Source organism: Podarcis liolepis (genome assembly GCF_965112155.1).
Source record: "Podarcis liolepis genome assembly, chromosome: Z".
In the NCBI taxonomy this organism is placed as follows: Eukaryota; Metazoa; Chordata; class Lepidosauria; order Squamata; family Lacertidae; genus Podarcis; species Podarcis liolepis.
In genome coordinates this window covers 22381358-22404443 of record NC_139570.1, presented here as the reverse complement: position 1 = coordinate 22404443, position 23086 = coordinate 22381358, and the positions used below count along the sequence as shown (strand labels likewise).

Here is a 23086-nt window from a genome sequence, read left to right as displayed (position 1 = left end):
TGACGATCACCTCCAGGCTTGATTATTGTAACTCGCTCTATGCGGGGCTGCCCTTGAAGCTGACCCGGAAACTTCAGCGGGTGCAGAATGCCGCAGCGAGGCTCCTTATGGGGATTCATCCAGTGCTACACCAGAAGCACTGGCTCCTGGTGGAGTATAGAGTCAGGTTTAAGGTGCTGGTTTTGACCTTTAAAGCCCTTTGCGGCCTAGGACCCACGTACTTACAGGACCGCCTCTCCTGGTATGCCCCGCGGAGGACCTTAAGGTCCACAAAAGACAACACTTTGGAGGTCCCAAGTTGCAAGGTGGTTAGATTGGTCTCAACTAGGGCCAGGGCCTTTTCAGTACTGGCCCCAACTTGGTGGAACGCTCTGTCACAAGAGACTAGGGCCCTGCAGGATCTGACATCTTTCCGCAAGGCCTGCAAGATGGAGCTGTTCCACCTGGCCTTTGGTTTGGACTCAGTCTGACCCTTCTGTTTCCTTCCCCTTATGGTTTTGATCTATGGGCTACTATTAAAATGAGGCTGCATTTTAAATTGTATTTTAACCTTGGTTCCCCCCCCCCTTATGTTTTTATTGTAATTTTACTGGTGTTAGCTGCCCTGAGCCTGGCTCTGGCGGGGGAGGGCGGGGTATATTTATTTATTTATTTATTTATTTATTTATTTATTTATCACTTTATCTTATATAACTGAAATTCTTTTAATAAAATATTATTAATAATGAAGTCTGGAAGCTGCCTAAGGCAGTGAGGATCACAGATGAATTGTATGCTAAACGCTTTTCAGCATGGTGGCTGCAGTTTCTGGCATGCAGTGCTCTGAGGATGACCACATGCCAGCAGTGTGTGTAGCTACAGCAAAAGTAGGTATTGCTAACCCACATTCTTGCATGTACACAGCATACAAGTATTCTTACCACACATGCAGTACACACATATGCAGATCAGACACGTAGGCCACTTGCTGGCCCATCTGTGGTGTCATAGCTGGCTAGGATTGGTGAGAGTATTGGTCTAAAAACATCTGGGGACCCAAGGTTCAAGAGCATTACTCTGTGACACCAACAACGCTCATCACCCCTGACCATTAACTAAGTTGGCTTCAGACTGGGGGAGTTGTAGTCCTATCACATTGGAGACCTGAGATTCAAGAACACTGATCTGCTGTGATTCTCCAGGATCTCAGACCAATGCCTTTCCGACCCACTGCTACCTGATCTGTTCAAGTGGTGAAGCCAGGGTCTGGACCTGGGACCACCTGCATGCAGGGTGTGTTATCTCTCCCTTAGCCTAGGCCCCATCTCCCTGCCCAATGTCTATTGGCCTATTACAAGTGTTTGATAACATTGCAATAGTACAGTAGTATTAACCTGAGATATGAGCCATCACCCCTCTTGCATCACAGTTCCTTCATTATTTCCTGTCACCTTAATTCAGATATAAGCAGAGAGAGAAGGCGGGGTGCATTCTGCCCCCCCCCATCAATTCTCAATCCATAACAGAAGAAGAAGTGGGCATGATACCTGATGTGCTTGCCAATATTTACAGTGTTTTCAATCTCAAAAGTCAGTAAGGTGGAGTGAACATTTTGGCTGCAAGAAGTTCCTGCTGAGGTGGTTTTAAGTTACCCAAAGAAAGGCCTTGAAAGCACAAACCTGGAATTTGGGAGTGTGGCAAGAATTTATTTCTACATCACTTTTTTCGTTACCCAGGTGAGAAACAACCTTTTAAATAAAACACAGAGCTAAGGAAATTAATTCAAATTCAGCGAGGGAATCAACGTTTATTGTAACTATTGCAATAGGTCAGGGCTCAACTTAACGTGGTTGTTATAGATAAACTACCAGTTAAGAAGTCTGCCACAAGGAGAATTAGAACAAGGATTCCTAGGGAGAGAAGCCAACAGAGTCATAAAACACCAAATATCTTTCTACATACGTAAAGAAAGGTTACAGATCAAAGAATATAAAGTTACACGACTTCACACTGGTATCAACTTCCTTGGTGTGTTTCAAAACATGTGGTCTCAGCCTACAACTTATCTGGCAGGTGTCTAGACAACCAGGCTTTCCCGTATCTGTCCCTGGAACCTCTTGAGGCGATGCTGGTGCTAACTCACAACATAGGAAAACATCCTATCATTTGCGCCGCTTTCAGGGTCAGATAGGAGAGATGGAATGCAGTGAAAGGGGAGGCATGAGTGTCACAAAATGCAGACACACATGAATAATTCATGGATGCATTCTGCTCAAAGTTTAAATGCAATTAATATTGGAACATTTTAAAAATAAATAAAAACTCTGCATCCTTGGTCTCTAATTCTTATACAGTAGTACCTCGGGTTACATACGCTTCAGGTTACAGACTCTGCTAACCCAGATATAGTACTTCGGGTTAAGAACTTTGCTTCAGGATGAGAACAGAAATCGCGCAGTGGCAGCGCAGCGGCAGGCCCCATTAGCTAAAGTGGTGCTTCAGGTTAAGAACAGTTTCAGGTTAAGAACGGACCTCCAGAATGAATTAAGTTCTTAACCCAAGGTACCACTGTATCAGGAGGGAGTTTTCTTACTTATAAAAATGTTCAAATGAATAGCTCTATATTTCTAGAAGTTGCCTCAGTGACTACAGCTTAGCTAGCCTTGGGATCCATTAATGGCTACAGACTATTGCTGAGGAACCTCAGGCTTTCAGGCCCATGGGTAGGCAAATTAAGGCCCAGGGGCCGGATCCAGCCCAATCGCCTTCTAAATCCAGCCTGCGGATGGTCCAGGAATCAGCATGTTTTTACATGAGTAGAATGTGTCCTTTTATTTAAAATGCATCTGTGGGTTATTTGTGTGGGACATAGGAATTCATTCTTTTCTTTTTTTCAAAATGTAACCTGGTCCCCCACAAGCTCTGAGGGACAGAGGATCGGCCCCCTGCTGAAAAAGTTTGCTGACCCCTGACTCAGGACAAATGCAGTCCTCCAGTCCTCTCTGCGTGGCCCTCAGAACTTTCCTCAGGTCATACTGAAGCCACACCCTCTACTAAGGTTACAGCAGGGGTCGGCAACATGCGGCCCATTGGCTGGATGCAGCCCACGAAGACTGTTTTACCGGCCCATGAGCTGAACAGAGCTGCCTGCTTAGTAAGTCCCCCGCACACTAAACCGGAATAGCACAGGGACTCGCCGAGCAGCACCGGAAATTGCATCTGCGCACATGCAGATACAGTGGTTGCTCGGGTTACAAACGTGATCCGTGCGGGATGCACTTTCGCAACCGCAGCATTCGCAACCTACAGTGGTGCATCTGTGCACGTGCGGGTTGTGATTCGGCGCTTCTGTGCATGCGCAAAGTGCAATTTAGCACTTCTGCGCATACGCGACCACCGAAACCCGGAAGTAATCCGTTCCAGTACTTCCAGGTTTTGGTGGTCCGTAACCTGAAAAAATGCAACCTGAAGTCTCTGTAACCCAAGGTACTGTAGTGGAAATCATGTCTGTGCATGTTCAGACGCCAAAAATTGCTTCTGCGCAGGTGCGATTTTTGGCATCTGGGCATGCGCAGAAGCAATTTCCAGTGCCGCGGACATGCGCAGATGTGAATTCTGGCATTGCACTGTGCCTGTGATGGCCTGGGAATCTGATTCAGAGGCTGAACCGGAGGAATCCCAGCCTGCACAGGAGTCCCCGCCTCCAGGGCCGGCTGAGCCGGGGCAGGGGCTTGAATCTGAAGGGCCCTCACCTGTGCTGGATCCTCAGGAGCAGACACCAGCTGAATCCGCTCTAGCTTCGGAGGTGATCGAGGACCCATTGCCTGCAGGTGCTCCTCTCCCAGCCCTGTCAGGGGAAGGTGAGGTTGCCTTTGGGTCCAGTAACCCTCCATTCTCTCCTGAGCTGCAGAGGCTCAGGGCAGAGAGGCGGAGGGAACTAAGTTCTCCCAGGAGGAGTGGTCGCCTTAAGGCCAGGAGAGGCGGGTCTCCTGTGGGCCGGGACCGCCCTAGGCCTCAGAGGAGATAAAGGCCAGTCAGCCCAGTCCCAGGTTGCGGGAGCAACATTGTTGGAAACCTGTTCCTGTCAGCACCCTGACCTGCTCTTCCAGAGTTCCTGACCATGCCCGGCTCCTTACCTTGGACCCCACATCAGCCTCAGTAACCCCCCGGGACCAGCACAGTGCCAGTCCTTTCCACGGACAATCTCCGTGGGAGTGATCCAGTCCATGGCCGGTAATGGGCTTCAGACACAAAGCGCATTGATGAGGCAGTCTCAAAGTACTAGCTCTCCTCAATTTCTAGTACAGTGGTACCTCGGGTTAAGTACTTAATTCGTTCCAGAGGTCTGTTCTTAACCTGAAACTGTTCTTAACCTGAAGCACCACTTTAGCTAATGGGGCCTCCTGCTGCTGCCACGCCGCCAGAGCCCGATTTCTGTTCTTATCCTGAAGCAAAGTTCTTAACCTGAAGCATTATTTCTGGGTTAGCGGAGTGTGTAACCTGAAGCGTATGTAACCTGAAGCGTATGTAACCCGAGGCACCACTGTAATAGATCATGGATGGGGAACCTTTTTCAGTCTGAGGACTGCATTCTCTTCTGGATAGCTTTTTGGGGGTGGGGGGCACTTGCCAGTGGTGGGCAGGACGAGAGGTAAAATAGGATGGTCAGCTAAAGCAAATTTTACCTTTGCTGAGTAGTCTTGTTTCTAAACACGCACACACTGCATCTCCAAGGCATTATGAGATGATAAGAAGACATTCCAGATAGGCAAATATACTGGTATAGGTAAAGAGACCCCTGACCATTAGGTCCAGTCACGGACAACTCTGGGGTTGCAGTGCTCATCTCACTTTACTGGCCTAGGGAACCAGTGTAGAGCTTCCAGGTCATGTGGCCAGCATGACCGAGCCACTTCTGGCGAACCAGAGCAGCACACAGAAACGCCATTTACCTTCCCGCCTGAGCAGTACCTATTTATCTACTTGCACTTCATGCTTTCGAACTGCTAGGTTGGCAGGAGCTGTGACCGAGCAACGGGAGCTCACCCCGTCGCGGGATTCGACCTTCTGAGCTGCAAGCCCTAGGCTCTGTGGTTTAACCCACAGCGCCACAGGGTTCGGCAAGGTTTCTCAGAATCTCAATTTCGACGGGCCAGCTGTGGTTGCCCATTGGTGAAAACAATCATACACCACATATGACCTGAATCTTTCTCTCTCCCCTCTTTATTGTAACCCACAATAATTATGGCTTGAAAACAGGTGCAGGGGGGTTACGATGTCCTGCTTCAAGCTAAGCCCTTTCTCGTAGAACCGGGAATCCGGAAATAAAAAACATTGCCCCCCCTTTTTTTAAAATACCGGCAGTTTTTTTTAAAAAAAGAAGAGAAGTGGGGTCTCTGGTGAGTAGGGAAGCCTTGGACGGGAGTGAAATTAACCAGGCAGAAACTGACAGGCTAACTAACGAGGCGGATCGCTGGGCTTCCCCCTTCCCTGCGGTGGGGGGTCGGGTGTCCTAACCCCCACGGACTCTGTCTGCCGCCTCCCACGGGCACACAGCAAGGAGGAAAACCCATTAGGCAGCCCCACCTCAAACTGTGTGACGCGGAGTTGCCATGACCACTCTTTTACGCTACAACGGCTGAGCCAGGGGAGAGGCACGGGGCGCATTTCAGCACCGCCGTGGCCGCGGACAGCAGCCTCGGCGCAGAGTCTCCGCTTTTCTTTCCCCCCTCCCTCCCCTCCCGTTCCCTCATTTCGGGCTTCCCTCCCCCCCTTGGCTCCGAGGGGGACTGGCGGGAGGCGGAGCCCTTGCGGACTTATCTCTCCCCCTGGCGCCCTCACAAGCTCCAACTGATCCATCCCCGAAGGGAAACGGAGGGAGGACAAGGGCTGTGAGGGGTGCGCCTTGCCATTCTCTCGCCTGCAGGCTTGAGGGACGCTGAGGGGGAGAGGGGAACCAGGATCTACCGCTTCCACGAGGCCAACTCGGTAAGTGCTTGACCGAGGCAAGGAAAAGGTCTACACGAAGGGGTTCCTTTTAAGGTAGCTCAGAGGCATATATTTCTGGAGTCGCCTCTGGCGCTCCAGGTTGTTCGTTGTGATCGTTCGTTGTTGTCACCAGCATAAATGTGCGTGGCATTCAGAATAACACTAGAGCGTAAGGAATCTAGAAACTATACCCTCACATAGGGTTTGTCTTTTGGACGTAGTTCTGCATATAGTTCTATAGAGACGGAGGACAGCGCGTCCGTGCATTCGGTTGTTTTGGGGGCTTGGATGAACTTCCTTGAGGTTTAGCAGCCCAGCAATTGTTTGACTGAGCATATATCACTTTTGCCGACTGCTGTAAGACCTTTGGCCGCAGCCCATCAAAGTGTTGGGAGATGCTCAAGTTCCAGTCGCATTGTTTTCTAGCTGAGTTCCATTGGTTTTCCGTTGGTTGCAAGGAAGCGTGGGTTGGAAGTGTCTAACTTCTGTTGCTTTGTCCTCATCCCCCGAAAATGGAAAACTGAGGGATGCTGTCTTTGAACATGGGAATTCCATCCGTAGCATATGACATGGAAAAGGGAAGAGGGAAGGAGTTGAAGCCGTAGGTTGTGCAATTCTTTACTATGTGGAAAGAATCCCTGGGTTCTGTGTAGTGTCTGAGATCCCCGGTATCTTTCGGACTTTCTAGAGCGTCCTTAGAAATTATCCGGGGTTGACTTTTTGCATTAAAGAATAGAGGCTGGTATATGCTAACTGGATGTTCTATGAAGTCTGCTTTTAAAAAAATGTTTTTACTGAAGTTTTTCTTGGGTAACGAAAGTACATACAGCGTCTCTGCTTTCAGTTGATAGAGTCCTTTCTGTGGATCGTTTACATTCAGTGTTAGACACTAATGTTATAGACAGTATGAGATTGGGGGAGAAGAGAGGTTGGGGAGATAGAACGGGGAAGAGAGAAGGGGGGGTAGTAAACTTTCGTTATTTTACATAGTCTATGTGCAAGGTTTTTGTGTCAGCGTCATGTGGGTCGGTCCCCCCCCCCTTTCATTTAAAGTCTGCTTTTGAGTAAAAATGTTCGTAACTATAGAAGGTCTCCAGACTGCAGGACTTCCTAAATACTATTATAGATCCTTTGCAAGATGTGCATGTGGGCTAAAGAATCCTTGAGTCATGTATAAGTGCTATAAAAGACCATCTGAGCTACAGAGGTGTGCACATGTTGAAGGACTAGGCATGCTGTATAATCTTTAAGTGGTACATATAAGCATTCTGTCTCCCTCTTGCTCTCGTGCTTTGGATACTATAGGAGTTTTACATTTTCTGTGGGAACTCTCGGTGCTATAGAGGATCTGCCCTTTGCATATTGATTCCATGAATTATGTTCTGAAGTTTTCTACAAGGTTTTGGTAAAGCTATATTGTGTAGGTAAATGTCATTCTCTTAAAGAGTTATACAAAATCCATGGACATGCATTTGCATAAAAGGTTTCTGTCCATGTACAGCCCCTGAGCTTTATATAAGACCCCAAATTAGGGTTGCCATGTGTCCTCTTTTTCCCGGACCTGTCCTCTTTTTCAGGGGTAAAATTTGAGACAAATTGCATTTATTTGCTTTGAATAGCTGTCATAGCATCCTCTTTTTTGATCTTCAAAATATGGCAACCCTACCAAACTAACAACCATTATATTCTCCAGTCTTTCTGGATGCTGTACACTTCTTGAGCCTCATATATAGTCCCTTGGCAAATATATGTTCCCTTTTGCTAAATGGCTTCTAAAGCACTATACGTTCTAAAAGTCCACCAACTACCTTTAGTTTAAAAGAAATCTGCATATTTGTAAGTATATAAAATGGTGAGTGCTATGACATTATTCGTCCCTGGGACTAACTAGGAACCTGTTGAGTTTTGGATTATGAGACTTCTCAAGATACATTTGGATTCATCAATGGACTGTAGACTCATTTTATTGAACCTGCAAAACCCCTTTATATATGCAAAGTCAGATCATTAGTCCATCTAGTCCATGGTCATTTACTATTAGAGTGTCAGTATGGTGTAGTGGTTAGACTGTTGGATAAAGCCCTGGGAAATGGAGGTACAAATTCCCATTCAGCCATGAAGCTCACTGGGTGATGTTGAGCCTGTCATTGCCTCTCAGCCTAAACCAACTCACAGGATTCTTATGTGGATGAAATGAGGAGGGGGAGAACCAGGTACACCACCTTTAGTTTCTTGGACGAAAAGATAGGATGTAAATGCAATCAATCAATCAATATTCTCAGCAGAAGTTCTTCAATGTCTCTCAGGAAGATGACTTTCCCAGCCCCTCTACTTGAAACTCTGCCACTGATATTGAGACTAGTACCTTGCACATACTAAGCATGTGCATTTAGCACTGGTGCTTTTGGCCAAGTTAGGGTTTTAGAACCCCAAAATCTGCTAAGATCCCTGGGTCTCTTTAGAAAAGTATTTCCAAGCTCTGAATAGTTTTGGATGCTAGAGAGATCTGACCAACCCCTTTTCTGCCCTAGAATTTCACTTGTGTTACATGATACTAGGAAGGCCACTGAATTCTTATATCACAGGGGCGTGTGTGCATGGGTGCATGCAAGTGTGTAAGCAGTGAAAAACAGGGGCATTTGCTTCTAGAGTGGACAGAATTATTCAACCTTAGGTCTTCAGATGCTGTTGGACTTCAACTCCCATCACCCCTGACCATCGATTAAGCTTGCTGGGGATGATAGGAGCTTTAGACCTTTGGGAATCCAAGGTTCAAGAGCACTTTCTATAACATCCATTGCCACTATTGTCCTTTAAAGCCTTACATTTATTTTCTCTGTAGTGGATGTCTGTGGGGGGCGTGGGGGTGTGAAATAAGTGGTTTTATGAGCAGAAGTCAAGGCAGTACATTTGCCTTTCACTTATTCAACTTGCACTGTAAACTCAGATGTCTAGCACTAATTCTTCAATAACTTCCTATCCACAGGGTCAACTTTCTCCTGCCACCTTCTCTCCCATTTTTCTTATTTTAGCCATCCCAATGTGCTTCATTCAGTCCTTTCAAGTTTGTCATGCCAATTCTCCCCATGGTGCTTTGATGACAATAAATTTTCATAAATGAATCATTGGTCAAAATGATTTGGTTCTCTGAGAAGCTGTTAGAAGCTGGAGAGAGATGTTGGAATAATTTCCCCTTACAGCCACAGGTGGGTTGAGGCTGTATAAACATTTGGCACTGAGGGGCAAACAAGCTAGAGTTTCCACGTGTAAAATTATTCCATGTTCTTTATTGTTCCCTTCTTTTTATATGACTTGAATTGTCTTTATCTTGTCTCTGTGCCCCCAAAGCCTAAGATGAATCAGCAAGCTGAAAAGAGCAGTCACTTTGATGAATTCATCTGCACTTCTGTTTCTTAACTGTTTATTATTTTACCATAGCAGGAGCTATGGTTCAAAACAGCAACATTGACTCTAAACAGTAGTATTCATTTTTGTTGCGTTTCCCAGCCATTAGAAAGCAAACACAGTTTAAACTGAACTCAGATGCAGAATTTGCTCTGAAGCTTCAGAAGGGGGCTCTGCTTTATAACTTGTGTCATAATGCAAAAGCAAGAAAGTACTTCTGAACACACAAACAGTGAGCGAATTGCCACATCCTAGCCATTGCAGACTGCAATTGCTTTTCCACCTGAAGCAACGGTATTAAAATGAAGCCCACTAATTTTCACCTCCATCTGACTCCACACTAGACCAGGGTAGAGAAATTCAGACCCAGGCCTCTCTGTCTGACCCTTGATATATTTCTAGCTCCTATCTGCTATCCACCCTCCCACCCAACCTCCTAACCTTGACTGAGTGTTTTCGTCTGGCTAGAATACGTCCTAAAACTCTGATAACGACTTCTGCTTGCCCTGACAGAGACTAGTCTATTGTACAAAGCAAAGACGGACATTCACCCCACTGACCACTTTTGTCTTTCACCCTGCCAGTCACTGCAAGTGGACCCCAGAAGGTTGCCTTAGAAGGAATTGCAGTTCTTTAGTTGAAAAAGATTCCCCACTCTTGTTTTAGACTCTGAAATTCATGGTCTTGAACTTGAAGGTGGGCTATAAGTGAAAGTGGTGGGTTCTGCAACAAAATGTTGTAATATGCCTGTGTTCCTGTTAGGGCTTCAGAGGTCCAGCAGCCATGCCTTTCCCCCCAAATACTGCCCACTCTACCAGCCAGCCAGCATCCCATGACTATGGCCACTGAGCTTTACTTCCTCCCCTTTGTCCCTGCTTCTGCACACTTTGGAGTTCACTGGAGTCTGCTGGTACCTCTCTGTTGTCTGTGGATGGTGCCTTTTTGACTACGTAAAAATATCCATATTCATTGAATGAGCTGGCTATTCATACATAGCAGGGGTAGGAAACCAAGTGTGGCTGGCTGGTGGGCTGGATCTTGACCTCCCTCAAACCCTGCAGGCCATTCTGGCAGGGAGATAAGGCCACCCACCTGTCAATCTGCTGAAATCACCCAGACATGAAGAGAAATATTTTCTTAGCCTGTGCAGAAAGCTTAGCCTCTGTGAAAGCTATTTTTAAAAATTTGAAGGGCTGTGCATAGGCCCCCAGCCCACCCTGTGGCCCAAAAATCTGCAGCCCCTAGATTTACCCTGTTCCTGCCCCAGGGGATACCCACCACAGATTCATACCTGAAGCAATGCAGAACTTTTAAGGGAGTCCACTAAAGCAGTTTGTTTCCCAGGTAGGGATGTTAAATAAAAGACAAGACCAGGGAGTATAAAGTAAGGCACCCAGTAGTTCCCTAGTTTATTCTACTGCAGTAAGTCAGCACCCATAGAACAAGTTTGAATGGAACTGCCCCAAACAAGGAGACTTCATACATTGGCACAATATACATTTTCTATCACAGGGTTAAGTAAAGTTGCCATAAAGTTGTTGAGCTATTTTAAAGGAAATTCGGAGGGGGGGGAGAGCCCACTTACAACACATGGGTTGACACATGTCCAGATTTAAGCGATTCTCACCTGGACACTGTTTCCGGTGGTAAAATCTCGGCAATTTCCGGGAAATTCTGGACTTATGGCTCTGTGAGAGACTCATCAAGGATCCTCCTCTTTGTACAGGCACTTGGTTTTCTGGAACATATATATAGGGGTGATTCTGCTTTGTGAAACAAATTTAACAGGTGTTGGGAGTGTCTTTTGATACCTTCTACCTAAGCGCGTGCAAATCCTGCCAGAGGAATTCTGCTTTGTAGTTTGATTTCTGAATCTTAAGCCAGCTCCTTCTGCAGAAAGCCCTGATTCCATTGATTTCACATCCTTCGCTCAACATGATCAGCTTCTTCTTGCTGACAGTTAATGACCCTGGATAGATTGACACAAGAAAGTTTTACACCTGTTTGTACTGCTTTGTGTTTTCTGGTCTTATTACAGCCACATAAAGTTCGTTATGCAAGCAATGTTGCCATCAGGGTAGGACTTCAGAGCAGAATGAACAGGGCAGCCCTTAAACACAGCAGGACCAGCTTTCTACATTTTCAAGTAACTGAAATAGAGCATATTGCCACCTAAAGGATACATCTCAATACAATTAAGTCTACAGTCCAAAGTCACCTAACTGCACCACTATCTGCTGGTGTTGCTTCAAAGTCTGTTTCAGTTGCATTAGGAAAGAGGATAACTGCTAGAACCGAAAAATCACAATGCTGCTACTTTTTCCTATGGCCAGAATGGATTGAAATGTCACTGCTGACGTTATTACCATGCTGCTGAAAGACGAGGAGAGAATGATGGATGGGGCCAAAGTGAGGAGCTTTGCTTCAATATGCATTGCAAGCCTTTTCCACCTGTAGCATAAATAAGATTTGCTGAATGCCATTGCCAGTTGCTTCTGTATGAAGGTGTGGCTCAGCTTTCTTAATGACCATGCTAAATCACTATAGAGCTTAAATGTGAAACTCCCATCTGCTAAGCAACAGTTAGGACTTATTCACAAGACCACGTCAGTAACAATGTGGCTGCTAATAATTACCACACGCGTACATCCCCTTCAAGTGTCCTGGTTTTCCCAGGACATCCCCAGAATTACAGAAGCCACCCCAGCTTCTGATTTGATCCTGGAATGTCCCATTTTGCTCCTCTAGTGTTGCCGCCACCAAGCTCAGGGAGGAGGATGAGCTGGCACTAGCAGTTGATGCTGGCACTTGCAGTGCTGCTGCTCGCTCACGCAGGTCAGCTGGTTCATGTGAGAGCATGGCACCAAAAGACACGTGCTCTGATTTTCATTAGAGGAATGTTGGAAGGTGTGCCTGGAGGTTACAACAGAGGAAGGCATGACCGTTAGGATGGTATGATATGGCTTTAGATGTATAGTGCAGATGGGGCCAAGCTTAAGTCATTTCCCCACCATAACATTTAACACACATTTCAAGCGCATGGCTTCCCCCAAAGAACCCCGGGGGCTGTAGCTTACCCCCAAACACTTGTGTTTGACAAATCACTGATCTCACCTATGTCTTTGAAGGGCAATATCATGAATGCAAGACTAGAAACTTGTCCATAACTTAGTACAGCAGGTTGACTACTCGGGTTTCAAAAAGCCATGTTACTGTTTGTTCTTATCCCACAGCATTTCATTGGGAGGTTCACGCTTTCATCGGTGACAAGATGTGCATTTCATATTTTTGCCAAAGGATCCAGTGATTCATCACATTGACTCTTCGGCTGTGCATACTTGGCAAAAATCCAGCTATCGTAAGTTTGAATCTGTTTATTTCTCAGTGGAGACTCTGCTAAGAAAGTTAAGCTCTTGCAATAGGAGGTAGAAAATATATACGGAAGCCCAATTGTAATTTAGATACAGTAATAGTGTGCAAGCTTTCTGGGTTACATCAGGGAGAAATGTTCAGGTATATTATTTCTACCCCAAGCTAATCCCACCTTCTTTCTGTCTTTTGGGGTAGAGGACACATCTGAACAAAGCTCATCAACCAACAGGTGTCTCAATAGGAGCTTGATAAATTTGATTCCCCCCCCCCAAGCTAGCAAAACTGGAGGGGTGTGTGTATGTCAGGCTGGAAATACTACCTCTTACTTTTCTGAGCATGATCTTTACAAAGTAAAAGGCCACCACAGATTTGGAGTGGGGAGAGCTGGAAATGGTGGGTGTTTGTGGGTGTGTGCATATGCATGTGTACATGTGTGTGAGAGGGGGGCATGTGTGGCGGGTGTATGTGGTCTGAAAGTATAGTGTGTGTATGCATACAGTGGTTACTCCCACTGCTAGAATATGGCCCTCAGAGAGGTGGGTGCCTAGCAATATGCTCCCTGGGCTTAGAAACAATAGCCAATCCTGTTCTACACAATGCACTCAAGCACAATAGGACTTTGTATTATATGAATGTCATTATCGGGTACTAGGAAGATGGGTTGGGGAGAACATGGCCTCTGCTGTGGAGATCATTGAATGCTAAAAAAAATGGTCTATTTTTATTTATTTAAAAAGAGCAGTTACCTAGTCCTTGAGAGCCATTTTCTGATTATTGAAATATGGGAATACTCAACGTAGAATCATAGAATTGAAGAGTTGGAGGGTACTCAATGTATCACCTAGTACAACACCCCCACCCCACTTCTGCTGAAAAACCTCTTCAGAAGGTGAGTCCACCACCTTCTGAAGAGGTCTGTTCCACTGTTGAACAGCTCTTACCACCAGAAAGTTCTTCCTCACATTTACCTGGAATCGCCTTTCTTGTATCTTGAATCCATTGGTTTGGGTCCTACCCTCTGGAGCATCAGAATGCAGACTAATAACATAAAGAAAAACACATGGAACAGGAGTGAGGACACACCTTTTGTCTCTACTCCTGATCTCTACACATTGACCATTCCATTGTGCATAGAGCCTGAGGAAGTGGTAGGTGCAATTTGATGCTTTATAAGGTTCCCCATCATGGGGTGAACAGCTGCACTTATTTAATCTGCACATGTGTAGACTCCATTCAGAAGTAAGCAATATGTGGAAGTCAGGACAGGAGTCAGAATAGCAAGGGCAATTCGACTCTCCCTCCATGTCTACTATGTATTTTGGAAAGTTGTTTGCATTTGGACACCTCTTAAAATATTATAGCTAAATTTTTCATGGTGGTTCCTGAGCTCAAGGAGTAAATTTATATTTGGATAGAACTGGATGCTATTTTAAATCAAGGTGGTGAGCTGAGCCTATCAAAGCATCAGTGATTTGAACCACTGATTTTGAAACTGAAGTGCGCTTTTTATGTTGTTGTTCCTTATACTTCCCAAACTACAACAGATATGAGGCTGTTAGGAATAAATATTCCCAGATTTCAACTGTGTGAAAAAGGGTTCAGAATCAGATGGGAGGGGCCTCAGAAACAGTAAGGACAGATTCTGTCCAGTGCTTAGCTATGTTTTTATGAGCAGTCATGCTTTGTAGATATTGATGTTTTAGTTTGGTCGGGTCTGGCCATCACCATGTAACTTGATGGCTTGGTGCTATTTGCTTCACATTTCTTCTGAAGTGGGTGGGAAGTGCTAGTTTACCCAGAAGTAAGTACTGCTGAGTTCAATGCAACTCTTAAATAAGGCTGCTTAATATACTAAACAAGTCTTAATATTAATGTTCCCCATTAGTATTGCTCAAAACCAGTTTGGGTGGAAGATGCTGTAATATTTAAGGCAACTTAAATGCATTTTTAAAGGCTACAAAAATACAGTTAAATAAAAAAATGCACTGACTGGAGAAGTTATCTCATACCAGATCCATCCCACCAAGTACTGTCTATCCTGAGTAGCAGTGGCAATGCAAGTTCTCCAAGGACAGAGGTCTTCTCCATCACTTGCTGCATCATCAACTACCAAATCTACTAACCTGGAGAGGACTGGGAACTCCTGCAGGTAAAATATGTGCTCTATCTAACACACAGGTATGGCCCTAGTTACAATTAGAATAGTATATAAAAATCCAGAAGACAAGAGAGTTAAATACCATCAAAATATTTGCCAATGTAAACCAGCTTTAACCTGGTACCTAAACAATGCTAATGGTGGCGCCTGGTGAATGTGTTTTGGGAGCAGCATTCCATAATCAAGGAATTGCAAGAGAGGGCCTTGCTCCTGGTAAATGTCCATGTGATTCTAGCCACAGCTCAGGGGTACAGAATATATTTCAGCCAGAGGGCCACAGTCCCTTCTGGGCAACCTTCTGAGGGCCACATGCCAGTGGTGGGTGGGGAAAAGCAATTAATTTACATTTCCCCCCTTATATGGTAGGCTAGCTCCTATACTTACTATCACACAAGCCTCTCTATCTGCCACCAAGGAGCATTATCAGGGTTCAGGGACACATTCAAGCCAGGCAACAAACACTCAAGGAGGGCAGGGCGCATGAAGGGTGTAGCCTGCGGAGAGGACCAGACAGAGAGCCCTAGAAGGCTGCATTTGGCCCTTGGGGCCCAAGATTCTCCACCCCTGCCATAGATGAAGCTATAACCAGGACTTGGATTTTTAACCACAGCTACCTAGTGGCCTTCTGTTCAGGCTAACAACCTGGCTACTGCTTGTTTCAGATGGTAGAAAATCAATATTGCATATTTCCCCAAGACCATTGGCTTCCAAGCAGCTGACTCTTTCTCTCTCTTCTTCCTGCCCCCCATCAGGTAGGTTAGGGGCATATGGTTTTTGGTTACCATGAGTCTTGTAAGAGATATAGGCATGGAAAGCTTGCAGCAGCAGTCCATGTACTACCATGAGATAAGAGAGTAAACAAACAACCGCAGTACGTATGTTGAAATTAGCTTAATGGAGCATGTCTTCAAAGCCCATGATTAAAAGAGATTGGCTCTAGCCTGCTTCCATTTCTTACACCCTGGCTCATGTGACGTGGTGAGGGCCAAGGGTCTTTTTGTTCACATGCCCCACTTCTACAAGGTAAACTGCCAGGGAGCATTTGAGGCACCACATTGAGAGTGATGCAGGTAGAACCGATGGATGGTACCCCTGTGGCATTGCCAATACTTAAATTCGTTAGGTCCATTATAGGATCATGTGTCCTGGCATGAATTAGATGCAGTAAACTCTGGTCCATGGGCAAATGTGGCCCTGCATCATGCAAAAAGTAGATTTGAATTCACCTCTCAACAGCTGATGGGTGGTGAGTTGAAATGTGCTAGATCAGCTGTGCATCTGAATTCCGCAGGCAGAACTTGATTGCGCAACTGTATCCCTGCAGAAAGCAGCACTGCTCAGTACTTTGCATGGGATTGGCAAAGCCCTTGCACTGTCATTTCCAAGTGCTTGAAAACTGCTGCACAAGGTACGGTACTTTGGCAGGCGGGAAGGGCAATGCACCTGCCAGTCACTGCCCACTATCAAAGCTGGCCTGTTGAGGTAGGATTGGAGATTCCCTGGCAAATCCTGAAATGTGTTTAATCATTTAGGAGCATTTGTATGCTACTTCAAGGCAGCTCACAATGCCCACTCTTCAGAAGCATCTCTTGATGCGATGCTTGAAGCTGCCTAGAATGACTCATATGAATCATAATGAGCCCAAATCTTTCTTGCCATCATAGACACAATTGCCTAAGAGTATTTGAGCACATCATGATTCATATGGTGCATTCCAGGTATCTTCAGTCACTACATCAAGAGGCATTTAACATATTCCAGAGGACTCTTCCAAATAGCAAAGTGGGTGATTTTCTTAAATTTGTATTTATTTTATTTTTAATTGTTCAGATATATTGGGGATATTTTAGCTGGAGGATTCTGGAATTGTAATATTTTTAAATGACTAGGAAAGCTAGGGACAATGTGGTCCTAAATGTTCTTAAAAGGTAAAGGGACCCCTGACCATTAGGTCCAGTCGTGACCGACTCTGGGGTTGCGGCGCTCATCTCGCTTTATTGGCCAAGAGAGCCGGCGTACAGCTTCCAGGTCATGTGGCCAGCATGACTAAGCCGCTTCTGGCGAACCAGAGCAGCGCACAGAACACCGTTTACCTTCCTGCCAGAGTGGTACCTATTTATCTACTTGCACTTTGACATGCTTTCGAACTGCCAGGTTGGCAGGAGCAGGGACCGAGCAACAGGAGCTCACCCCGTCGTGGGGATTCGAACCACCGACCTTCTGACTGGCAAGTCCTAGGCTCTGTGGTTTAACCCACAGCTTACTCAGCAGTAAATCTTATTGAGCATAGGAACTTTATTTCTCAAATCCACTTCAGAGTGCAAGCTAATTTTTATCTCTTGCATTGACCCTAGTGGAGGCTGGTTCATATAGACTGAATGAGGGATTACCCCACTATCTCCAAAACACCCTCAGCCTACTGCATCTGCCTGCCTTCTTGCCCATTGGCTATCAGCCTATAGTCTCAGTGCTTCTGTTAGAGAACATGGTAGAGAGGAGAATAGGCTATGTCATTGGCTCTGGCTCCTCCTACTGTTGAGCCCCCCTGCCTTGAGGCCTACCACCAGCCCCAATGGCCATTAGTCACCACTGATTAGACTAGATGTTTCAAATTCACCTGAGCATCTCTACATCTCTCCAAATTTAGGTTACGCCCATAGCATTTAGAATTATAAATATTGGTTGGTAAAGAGTCAGTGTGGGTTTCAGTAGGCAGGGAGACAGAATACCCTTAATTTCTGTTGGCACAAAACCAATGTTTGCTAGAGATAGCCAGCTAGTTTGCCAGGTGCTTCTGCACTGTCTAACTTGCAAGGCAACATGAAGATTGCATCTCTGTAGGCCTAACACTTCATGCCATGCACCCATTATATTGGGTTTCCATGGCAGCAAAACACCTTTTCCAGGTGTCTCTCTCTATATGTCATCTCCACTCTTCCTCATTTCTGTTTTCTTGCTAGAGACAAGCCATTCTAAGGCACAACTTAATTTCAGAAACAAAATCTTGAACTAGGTGCCTAAATTATTTAATTTAGAAGAAGAATATAAAGATGAAAATGTGGGGCAGGGAGAAATAATTTTTCATGTGCAAGGAAACCTATTTGATACAGTTAGGGATATGTCCTAGGGGAGAAAAGGACAGCCAAATAGAGTCAGTTGATGCCTTCTGAGCTCTTCTGATCTTCCACCCATGGAGATGCTCTGCGTTCCTTATACAGTGGTACTTTGGGTTACATATGCTTCAGGTTACAGACACTGCTAGCCCAGAAATATTGCTTCAGGTTAAGAACTTTGCTTCAGGATGAGAACAGAAATCGTGTTCCAGCAGCACGGTGGCAGCAGGAGGCCCCATTAGCTAAAGTGGTGCTTCAGGTTAAGAACAGTTTCAGGTTAAGTACGGACCTCCAGAACGAATTAAGTACTTAACCCGAGGTACCACTGTAGTAGCAAGCACCTTTGAATCCACTTCACTCCACCTCCAAATAGTAATTGCTGATTCACACCACCCTGAAACAAGGCTACTATGCAAGCTGCAAGGTATCTGAGCTTGGGTGTGCTATGAAATAACTGTAGGTTGTGTCCAATGCTAGTCCTACTCAGGATAGACACAATGAAATCAATGTTGATGGCTAACTTCGGTTCATTAATTTCAGCAGTTCTACTGAAAATGAGAAGTTCAGTGGGTCTACCCTGAGCAGAACTTAGTTGGTTATAACCCAATATCATTGTATCTTTGTACGAGTTTGTCTCTTTCCTCCCACCATGCAGTGTATTGCTTCACTGCTCCACTACAAAGACATCTGAGTCAGACACAGTTCTGCAAGGCTTTAGATTGTATTGAGATGCCTCACCATAATATCCTATTCCAAAAACACCACAATAAAATAATTTTAAATTACTTGATAAATATGTGCAGTGAGGGAAGAAGGCTACCGCTTATTGGATGCTGGTCTTTTGGGACAAATAGGACTCTGCTATATCAACCTTAGTATGTCCTCTGCCTACCCCCATCTGCCTGCCTTCTTTCTTACAACAACTGAGGTGATTATCCCTTCTTGTCAGCTTGCTCCTTCTGCAGCTCAGCCTTTGTAAAACTAAGCAGGGAAGAGGATGAGAACAGAACTAGAATTAGTGGGCTCCACCTGCCATTGGCTCTGGCTCTTGTCCATCTCTTGTTGGTCTCCCTTTCTTATGCCCTACCAGTCCCAACAGGAATCAAACACCACTGCCCTTACTCAGTGGTCGATCACATGCTTTGCATGCAGAGAGACCCGTGTTGGGTCCCAGACAGTTCCAGTTAATCAGATCAGCAGGTAGTGTCAGGAAATACTTACTTCTGCCTAAGGCACTAGAGAGTTGCTGCCCTTCAGAGTTGACACTACTGGACTGGGTGGTCAAATGGTCTCACATAGTATTAGGCAACTTCCTACTCACCTAAAACTCCATTTTAGGTATCTACTGGTATGTACAAGATACTAGAAAAAGCCAAATTGTCATTACTGTTCATTGTCATCTCCCTCTCCACCCTGCTTCCCATTCCTCAATCAATAATCAGGTGTTCACAAAATATAAAGAAAGGCAAATTTATTTTCCACTTTGAATAAGAGTGCTCTAAGCAACATTTATTTCTTATTCTTTGAGGGGAAACCGGGCCAATCTTTTTTTAAGAAATGAAATGAAATAAAAATATAGTGCAGACAATTTATTAGACAAGAGCACAAAGATTACAGATCCACAATATCAAGATGATTCCTTGAATGTAAATACCGGTAATCAATGTTATAGACATTACAGAACATTTGTTATTATTTTTAAATCTACTTGCATATTTACCATATTTGGTTGTGTACTTAATTACTGTAATTTCCTCTAATTGCACAGTACTATAATTTCTCTTAATTACATTCATTGTGTGCATACTTAAAATCACAACACTGGGGCACTTAATTTTACAACAACCCATAATAAACCTCCAGGAAAACAATGCCTTCCCAATGTTGTGTTGGAAGCATTAGAAACCTGACATTCTTTTGGATTTCCCCCCTTGATACACACACTTTTTGATGGCTGAGATAGATAGATAGATCTACCTACCTACCTATATACTGTAGCAAAAAATAATAATACAAGCTCCTAATACTAGCCATGATGGTTATGATGTATCTCCACTGTTGGTATGCCTATCTATGTCCATTGCTGGGAATCACAGGTGGGCAGAGTGCTGCTGCATTAAGATCTTGCTTTTGAGCTTCCCATAGGTTTGATTGGCCACTGTGAGGATGGGTTGATGTACTAGGTGAACCATTGGTCTGATCCAGGAGGGCTCTTGTTATGTTTCCCCCCACACAACCATTGTATTTATGAGTGAAGAGTAGGATTTTGTCCACTGTTGGTACCTCTGTGAACTGCACGTTCAGTGATAGCTTTAACAAGGACAGCCTTAACACACACATAGTGAGCAGTAATTTTGGGGTCAAGGTTTATGGCCATAAGGCATGATTCTATCGCCCCTCTTCCAATGTAACTACTGAATACATGAATGGAGGAACCCCTCTCTAGCCAATTAGATTGGGTGGGTAGGACTTCCTTCCAAACCCGAGGTGGGGCAATCAATCAATCCCTGTGCTATTTGTCATGTCATTGAAGTGCTTGATCTGTCAGTGCTTTTTAAGATGTCCCTGACTTTTTCCTTTGTGTTTTCCTCTTAGTTTACCAGCTGATTTCACGATGACTGAGGATTTAGATCCAAGATTCAGTTTTCTCACTTGGGAACAGATTAAAATACTGGATCAAGTGCTAAGTGAGGTGATCCCCATTCATGGCAGAGGGAATTTCCCGACGTTGGAGGTGAAGCCAAAATACATCATTTGTGCTGTCAAGGAGCAGCTGATCAAAAATAAGATCGCTGTCCAAGACATACGCCTGAATGGCTCCACAGCAAGCCACATCCTTTTAAAACAAAATGGTCCCAGCTACAAGGACCTGGATATCATTTTTTCTGCTGAGCTTCGAAATGAGCATCAATTTCAGGTTGTGAAGGAGTCTGTCCTTAATTGCATCTTAGACTTCTTACCAAAAGGTGTCAACAAAGAAAAGATCACAGCAAAGACAATGAAGGATGCCTATGTGCAGAAGATGGTGAAAGTGTCTACAGATTATGATCGCTGGAGTCTTATCTCCTTGACAAACAACAGTGGGAAGAATGTTGAGCTTAAATTTGTCAACTCTCTCCGACGGCAGTTTGAGTTCAGTGTTGATTCCTTTCAGATAATCCTCAATCCTGTGTTAGATGTCTATAGCAATGCAGATGGTGAGCTGTCAGAAGATTCTAATTTGTCCATCATTGCTGAAAGCATGTATGGAGACTTCGATGAGGCCATGGAGCACCTGAAGTACAAACTGATTGCCACAAAAAACCCCGAAGAGATCCGTGGTGGAGGCCTTTTGAAATATAGCAACCTTCTGGTTCGGGATTTTAAGCCAGTAAATGAGGCAGAAATTAAATCACTGGAACGTTACATGTGTTCTAGATTCTTCATTGATTTCCCTGATGTAACAGAGCAGCAGCGGAAGATTGAGTCATACTTGCGCAATCACTTCATTGGGGAAGGGAAGAGCAAGTACGACTACCTGATGACTCTGCGTGGGGTTGTGGACGAGAGCACGGTCTGCCTTATGGGACACGAGCGAAGGCAGACACTGAACATGATTACCATCTTGGCTCTCAAAGTGCTTGGAGAGCAGAATATCATTCCCAATGCAGCCAATGTAACATGCTACTATCAACCTGCTCCCTACATCAGCGACAGGAACTTCAACAATTACTATATTGCTCCTAGACAGCCACCCATTATCTACCAGCCCTATTCCTTTCACATTCCCATGCAGAGTGGCATGGTGTAGCCAACCACAAAACCTCATTGCCTTACATCATTGACCAACCTTTCCCTAGCCCCCCATTCCCCTGAGGGCTCTTCAAAATAAAGCCCACGTTAAAGCAAATTTTCCTATCACTTTTGATTTTCAGGACATCTTTTTTGGGGGTGAGTCTGTGCATGTTGCCAAACATTGGCCTGCTACTGAAATATTGTCCTACATATTGAATGAACTGTGTGCTGGAGTTCATGTGAGATTCTCAGCAAGTTTCCTAAAACAGTTTATTTGCACCCTCATGTTTCTCTCTGTTTTGCAGCAATTTGGCCAGACCACCAACGTTGCCAACCAAGCAATAGTGTCTTACAAATGGCACAAGCACTGAGACTAATGTTGTGTGCCTGGACCGAAATGCAAAAGTTTGTGAGTTTGGCTACAGCATCAAGTCTACACTCCTGCCTTTTGTTCTTTTGTTACAGTGCTGTGTTGCTACTAAGAGACTAAGAGGCAAAACCCGCACAAGGCATAGGGATGGAGACTGGAATATATTATCCACTTTTGTGACAGTGTGACGCTTCTGGAGAAAGCTGGCAGTGTCCAGTCTAAACAAGCAGAGATAGGAGATAGGCATGAAAACAAGACCTTGGGCAACTCCAGCGGAACACTGATGACGTAAAGCATTCTCCATATAACAGAGCTACAGAAGTTGTTGCCTCTGCAGGGAGCACAGCCAATTGAAGTCTTATGTAGGCTGAACAGACCTGAGTTATAATAGGCTCCATTGCCATGGAGGTGCAGGCTTGGTGTTTAAGGCTTGGTGTTTAAGTTTTTGGCTCCAGTACGACTGGAGAGATAGCAATACTGCAGGATGACAGAGCTGTGTCTTCTGGCTAGAAGATCACTAAATATGGCATGAGTGATTCTGTCCTCCATTCTCAATAGATTCATCTGTTGTACCTGTATATGCATTCTGGAGTGCAAAATTGAGCTTTTGTCCCTCAGCTGCAAGAAACGAAGAGAGTGAAGACTCTATGCCTCATTTCATAGTGAAAGTGTATAGAGCACGAGCCCACTGAAGTGGGGGAATATAATACCAGTGCAACTGAACTGGAAATCTTATCCAAGTGCCTCACTGAAGTGAATGGTGAATGGTTCATGAGTGGATCCAATTTTAATGCCAGGTTGCTGTGCTACCTAATGTGATAAGTATCTAATCAATTTCAGAAATTCTGTAGAAAACTGTGTAAAGCCAAACAATTCAGTATGGCAAATTCTGATAGAGAACTTCACAAGTTTTGTAAAAGCTACTCA

At 44.9% G+C, this 23086-nt stretch overlaps 1 protein-coding gene across 4 annotated transcripts; it reads left to right on the top strand.

The window, feature by feature from the left end:
• Positions 1 to 5605: 5605 nt before the first annotated feature.
• Positions 5606 to 21904, top strand: TENT5D (terminal nucleotidyltransferase 5D). 4 transcript variants are annotated; one of them, XM_083484764.1, is made up of 5 exons: positions 5611 to 5967; positions 12606 to 12730; positions 14757 to 14893; positions 15565 to 15654; positions 20611 to 21904. In XM_083484764.1, exon 5 carries the CDS (start codon positions 20630 to 20632, stop codon positions 21803 to 21805), a length of 1176 nt encoding a protein of 391 aa, XP_083340890.1. In that variant the 5' UTR covers positions 5611 to 5967; positions 12606 to 12730; positions 14757 to 14893; positions 15565 to 15654; positions 20611 to 20629; the 3' UTR covers positions 21806 to 21904. The 4 variants fall into 4 exon arrangements, with proteins under 4 accessions (XP_083340887.1, XP_083340890.1, XP_083340888.1 ...); XM_083484762.1 differs by lacking the exon at positions 15565 to 15654 and adding an exon at positions 8642 to 8785 and having other exon boundaries at positions 5641 to 5967; XM_083484761.1 differs by lacking the exon at positions 15565 to 15654 and having other exon boundaries at positions 5606 to 5967.
• Positions 21905 to 23086: the final 1182 nt, after the last annotated feature.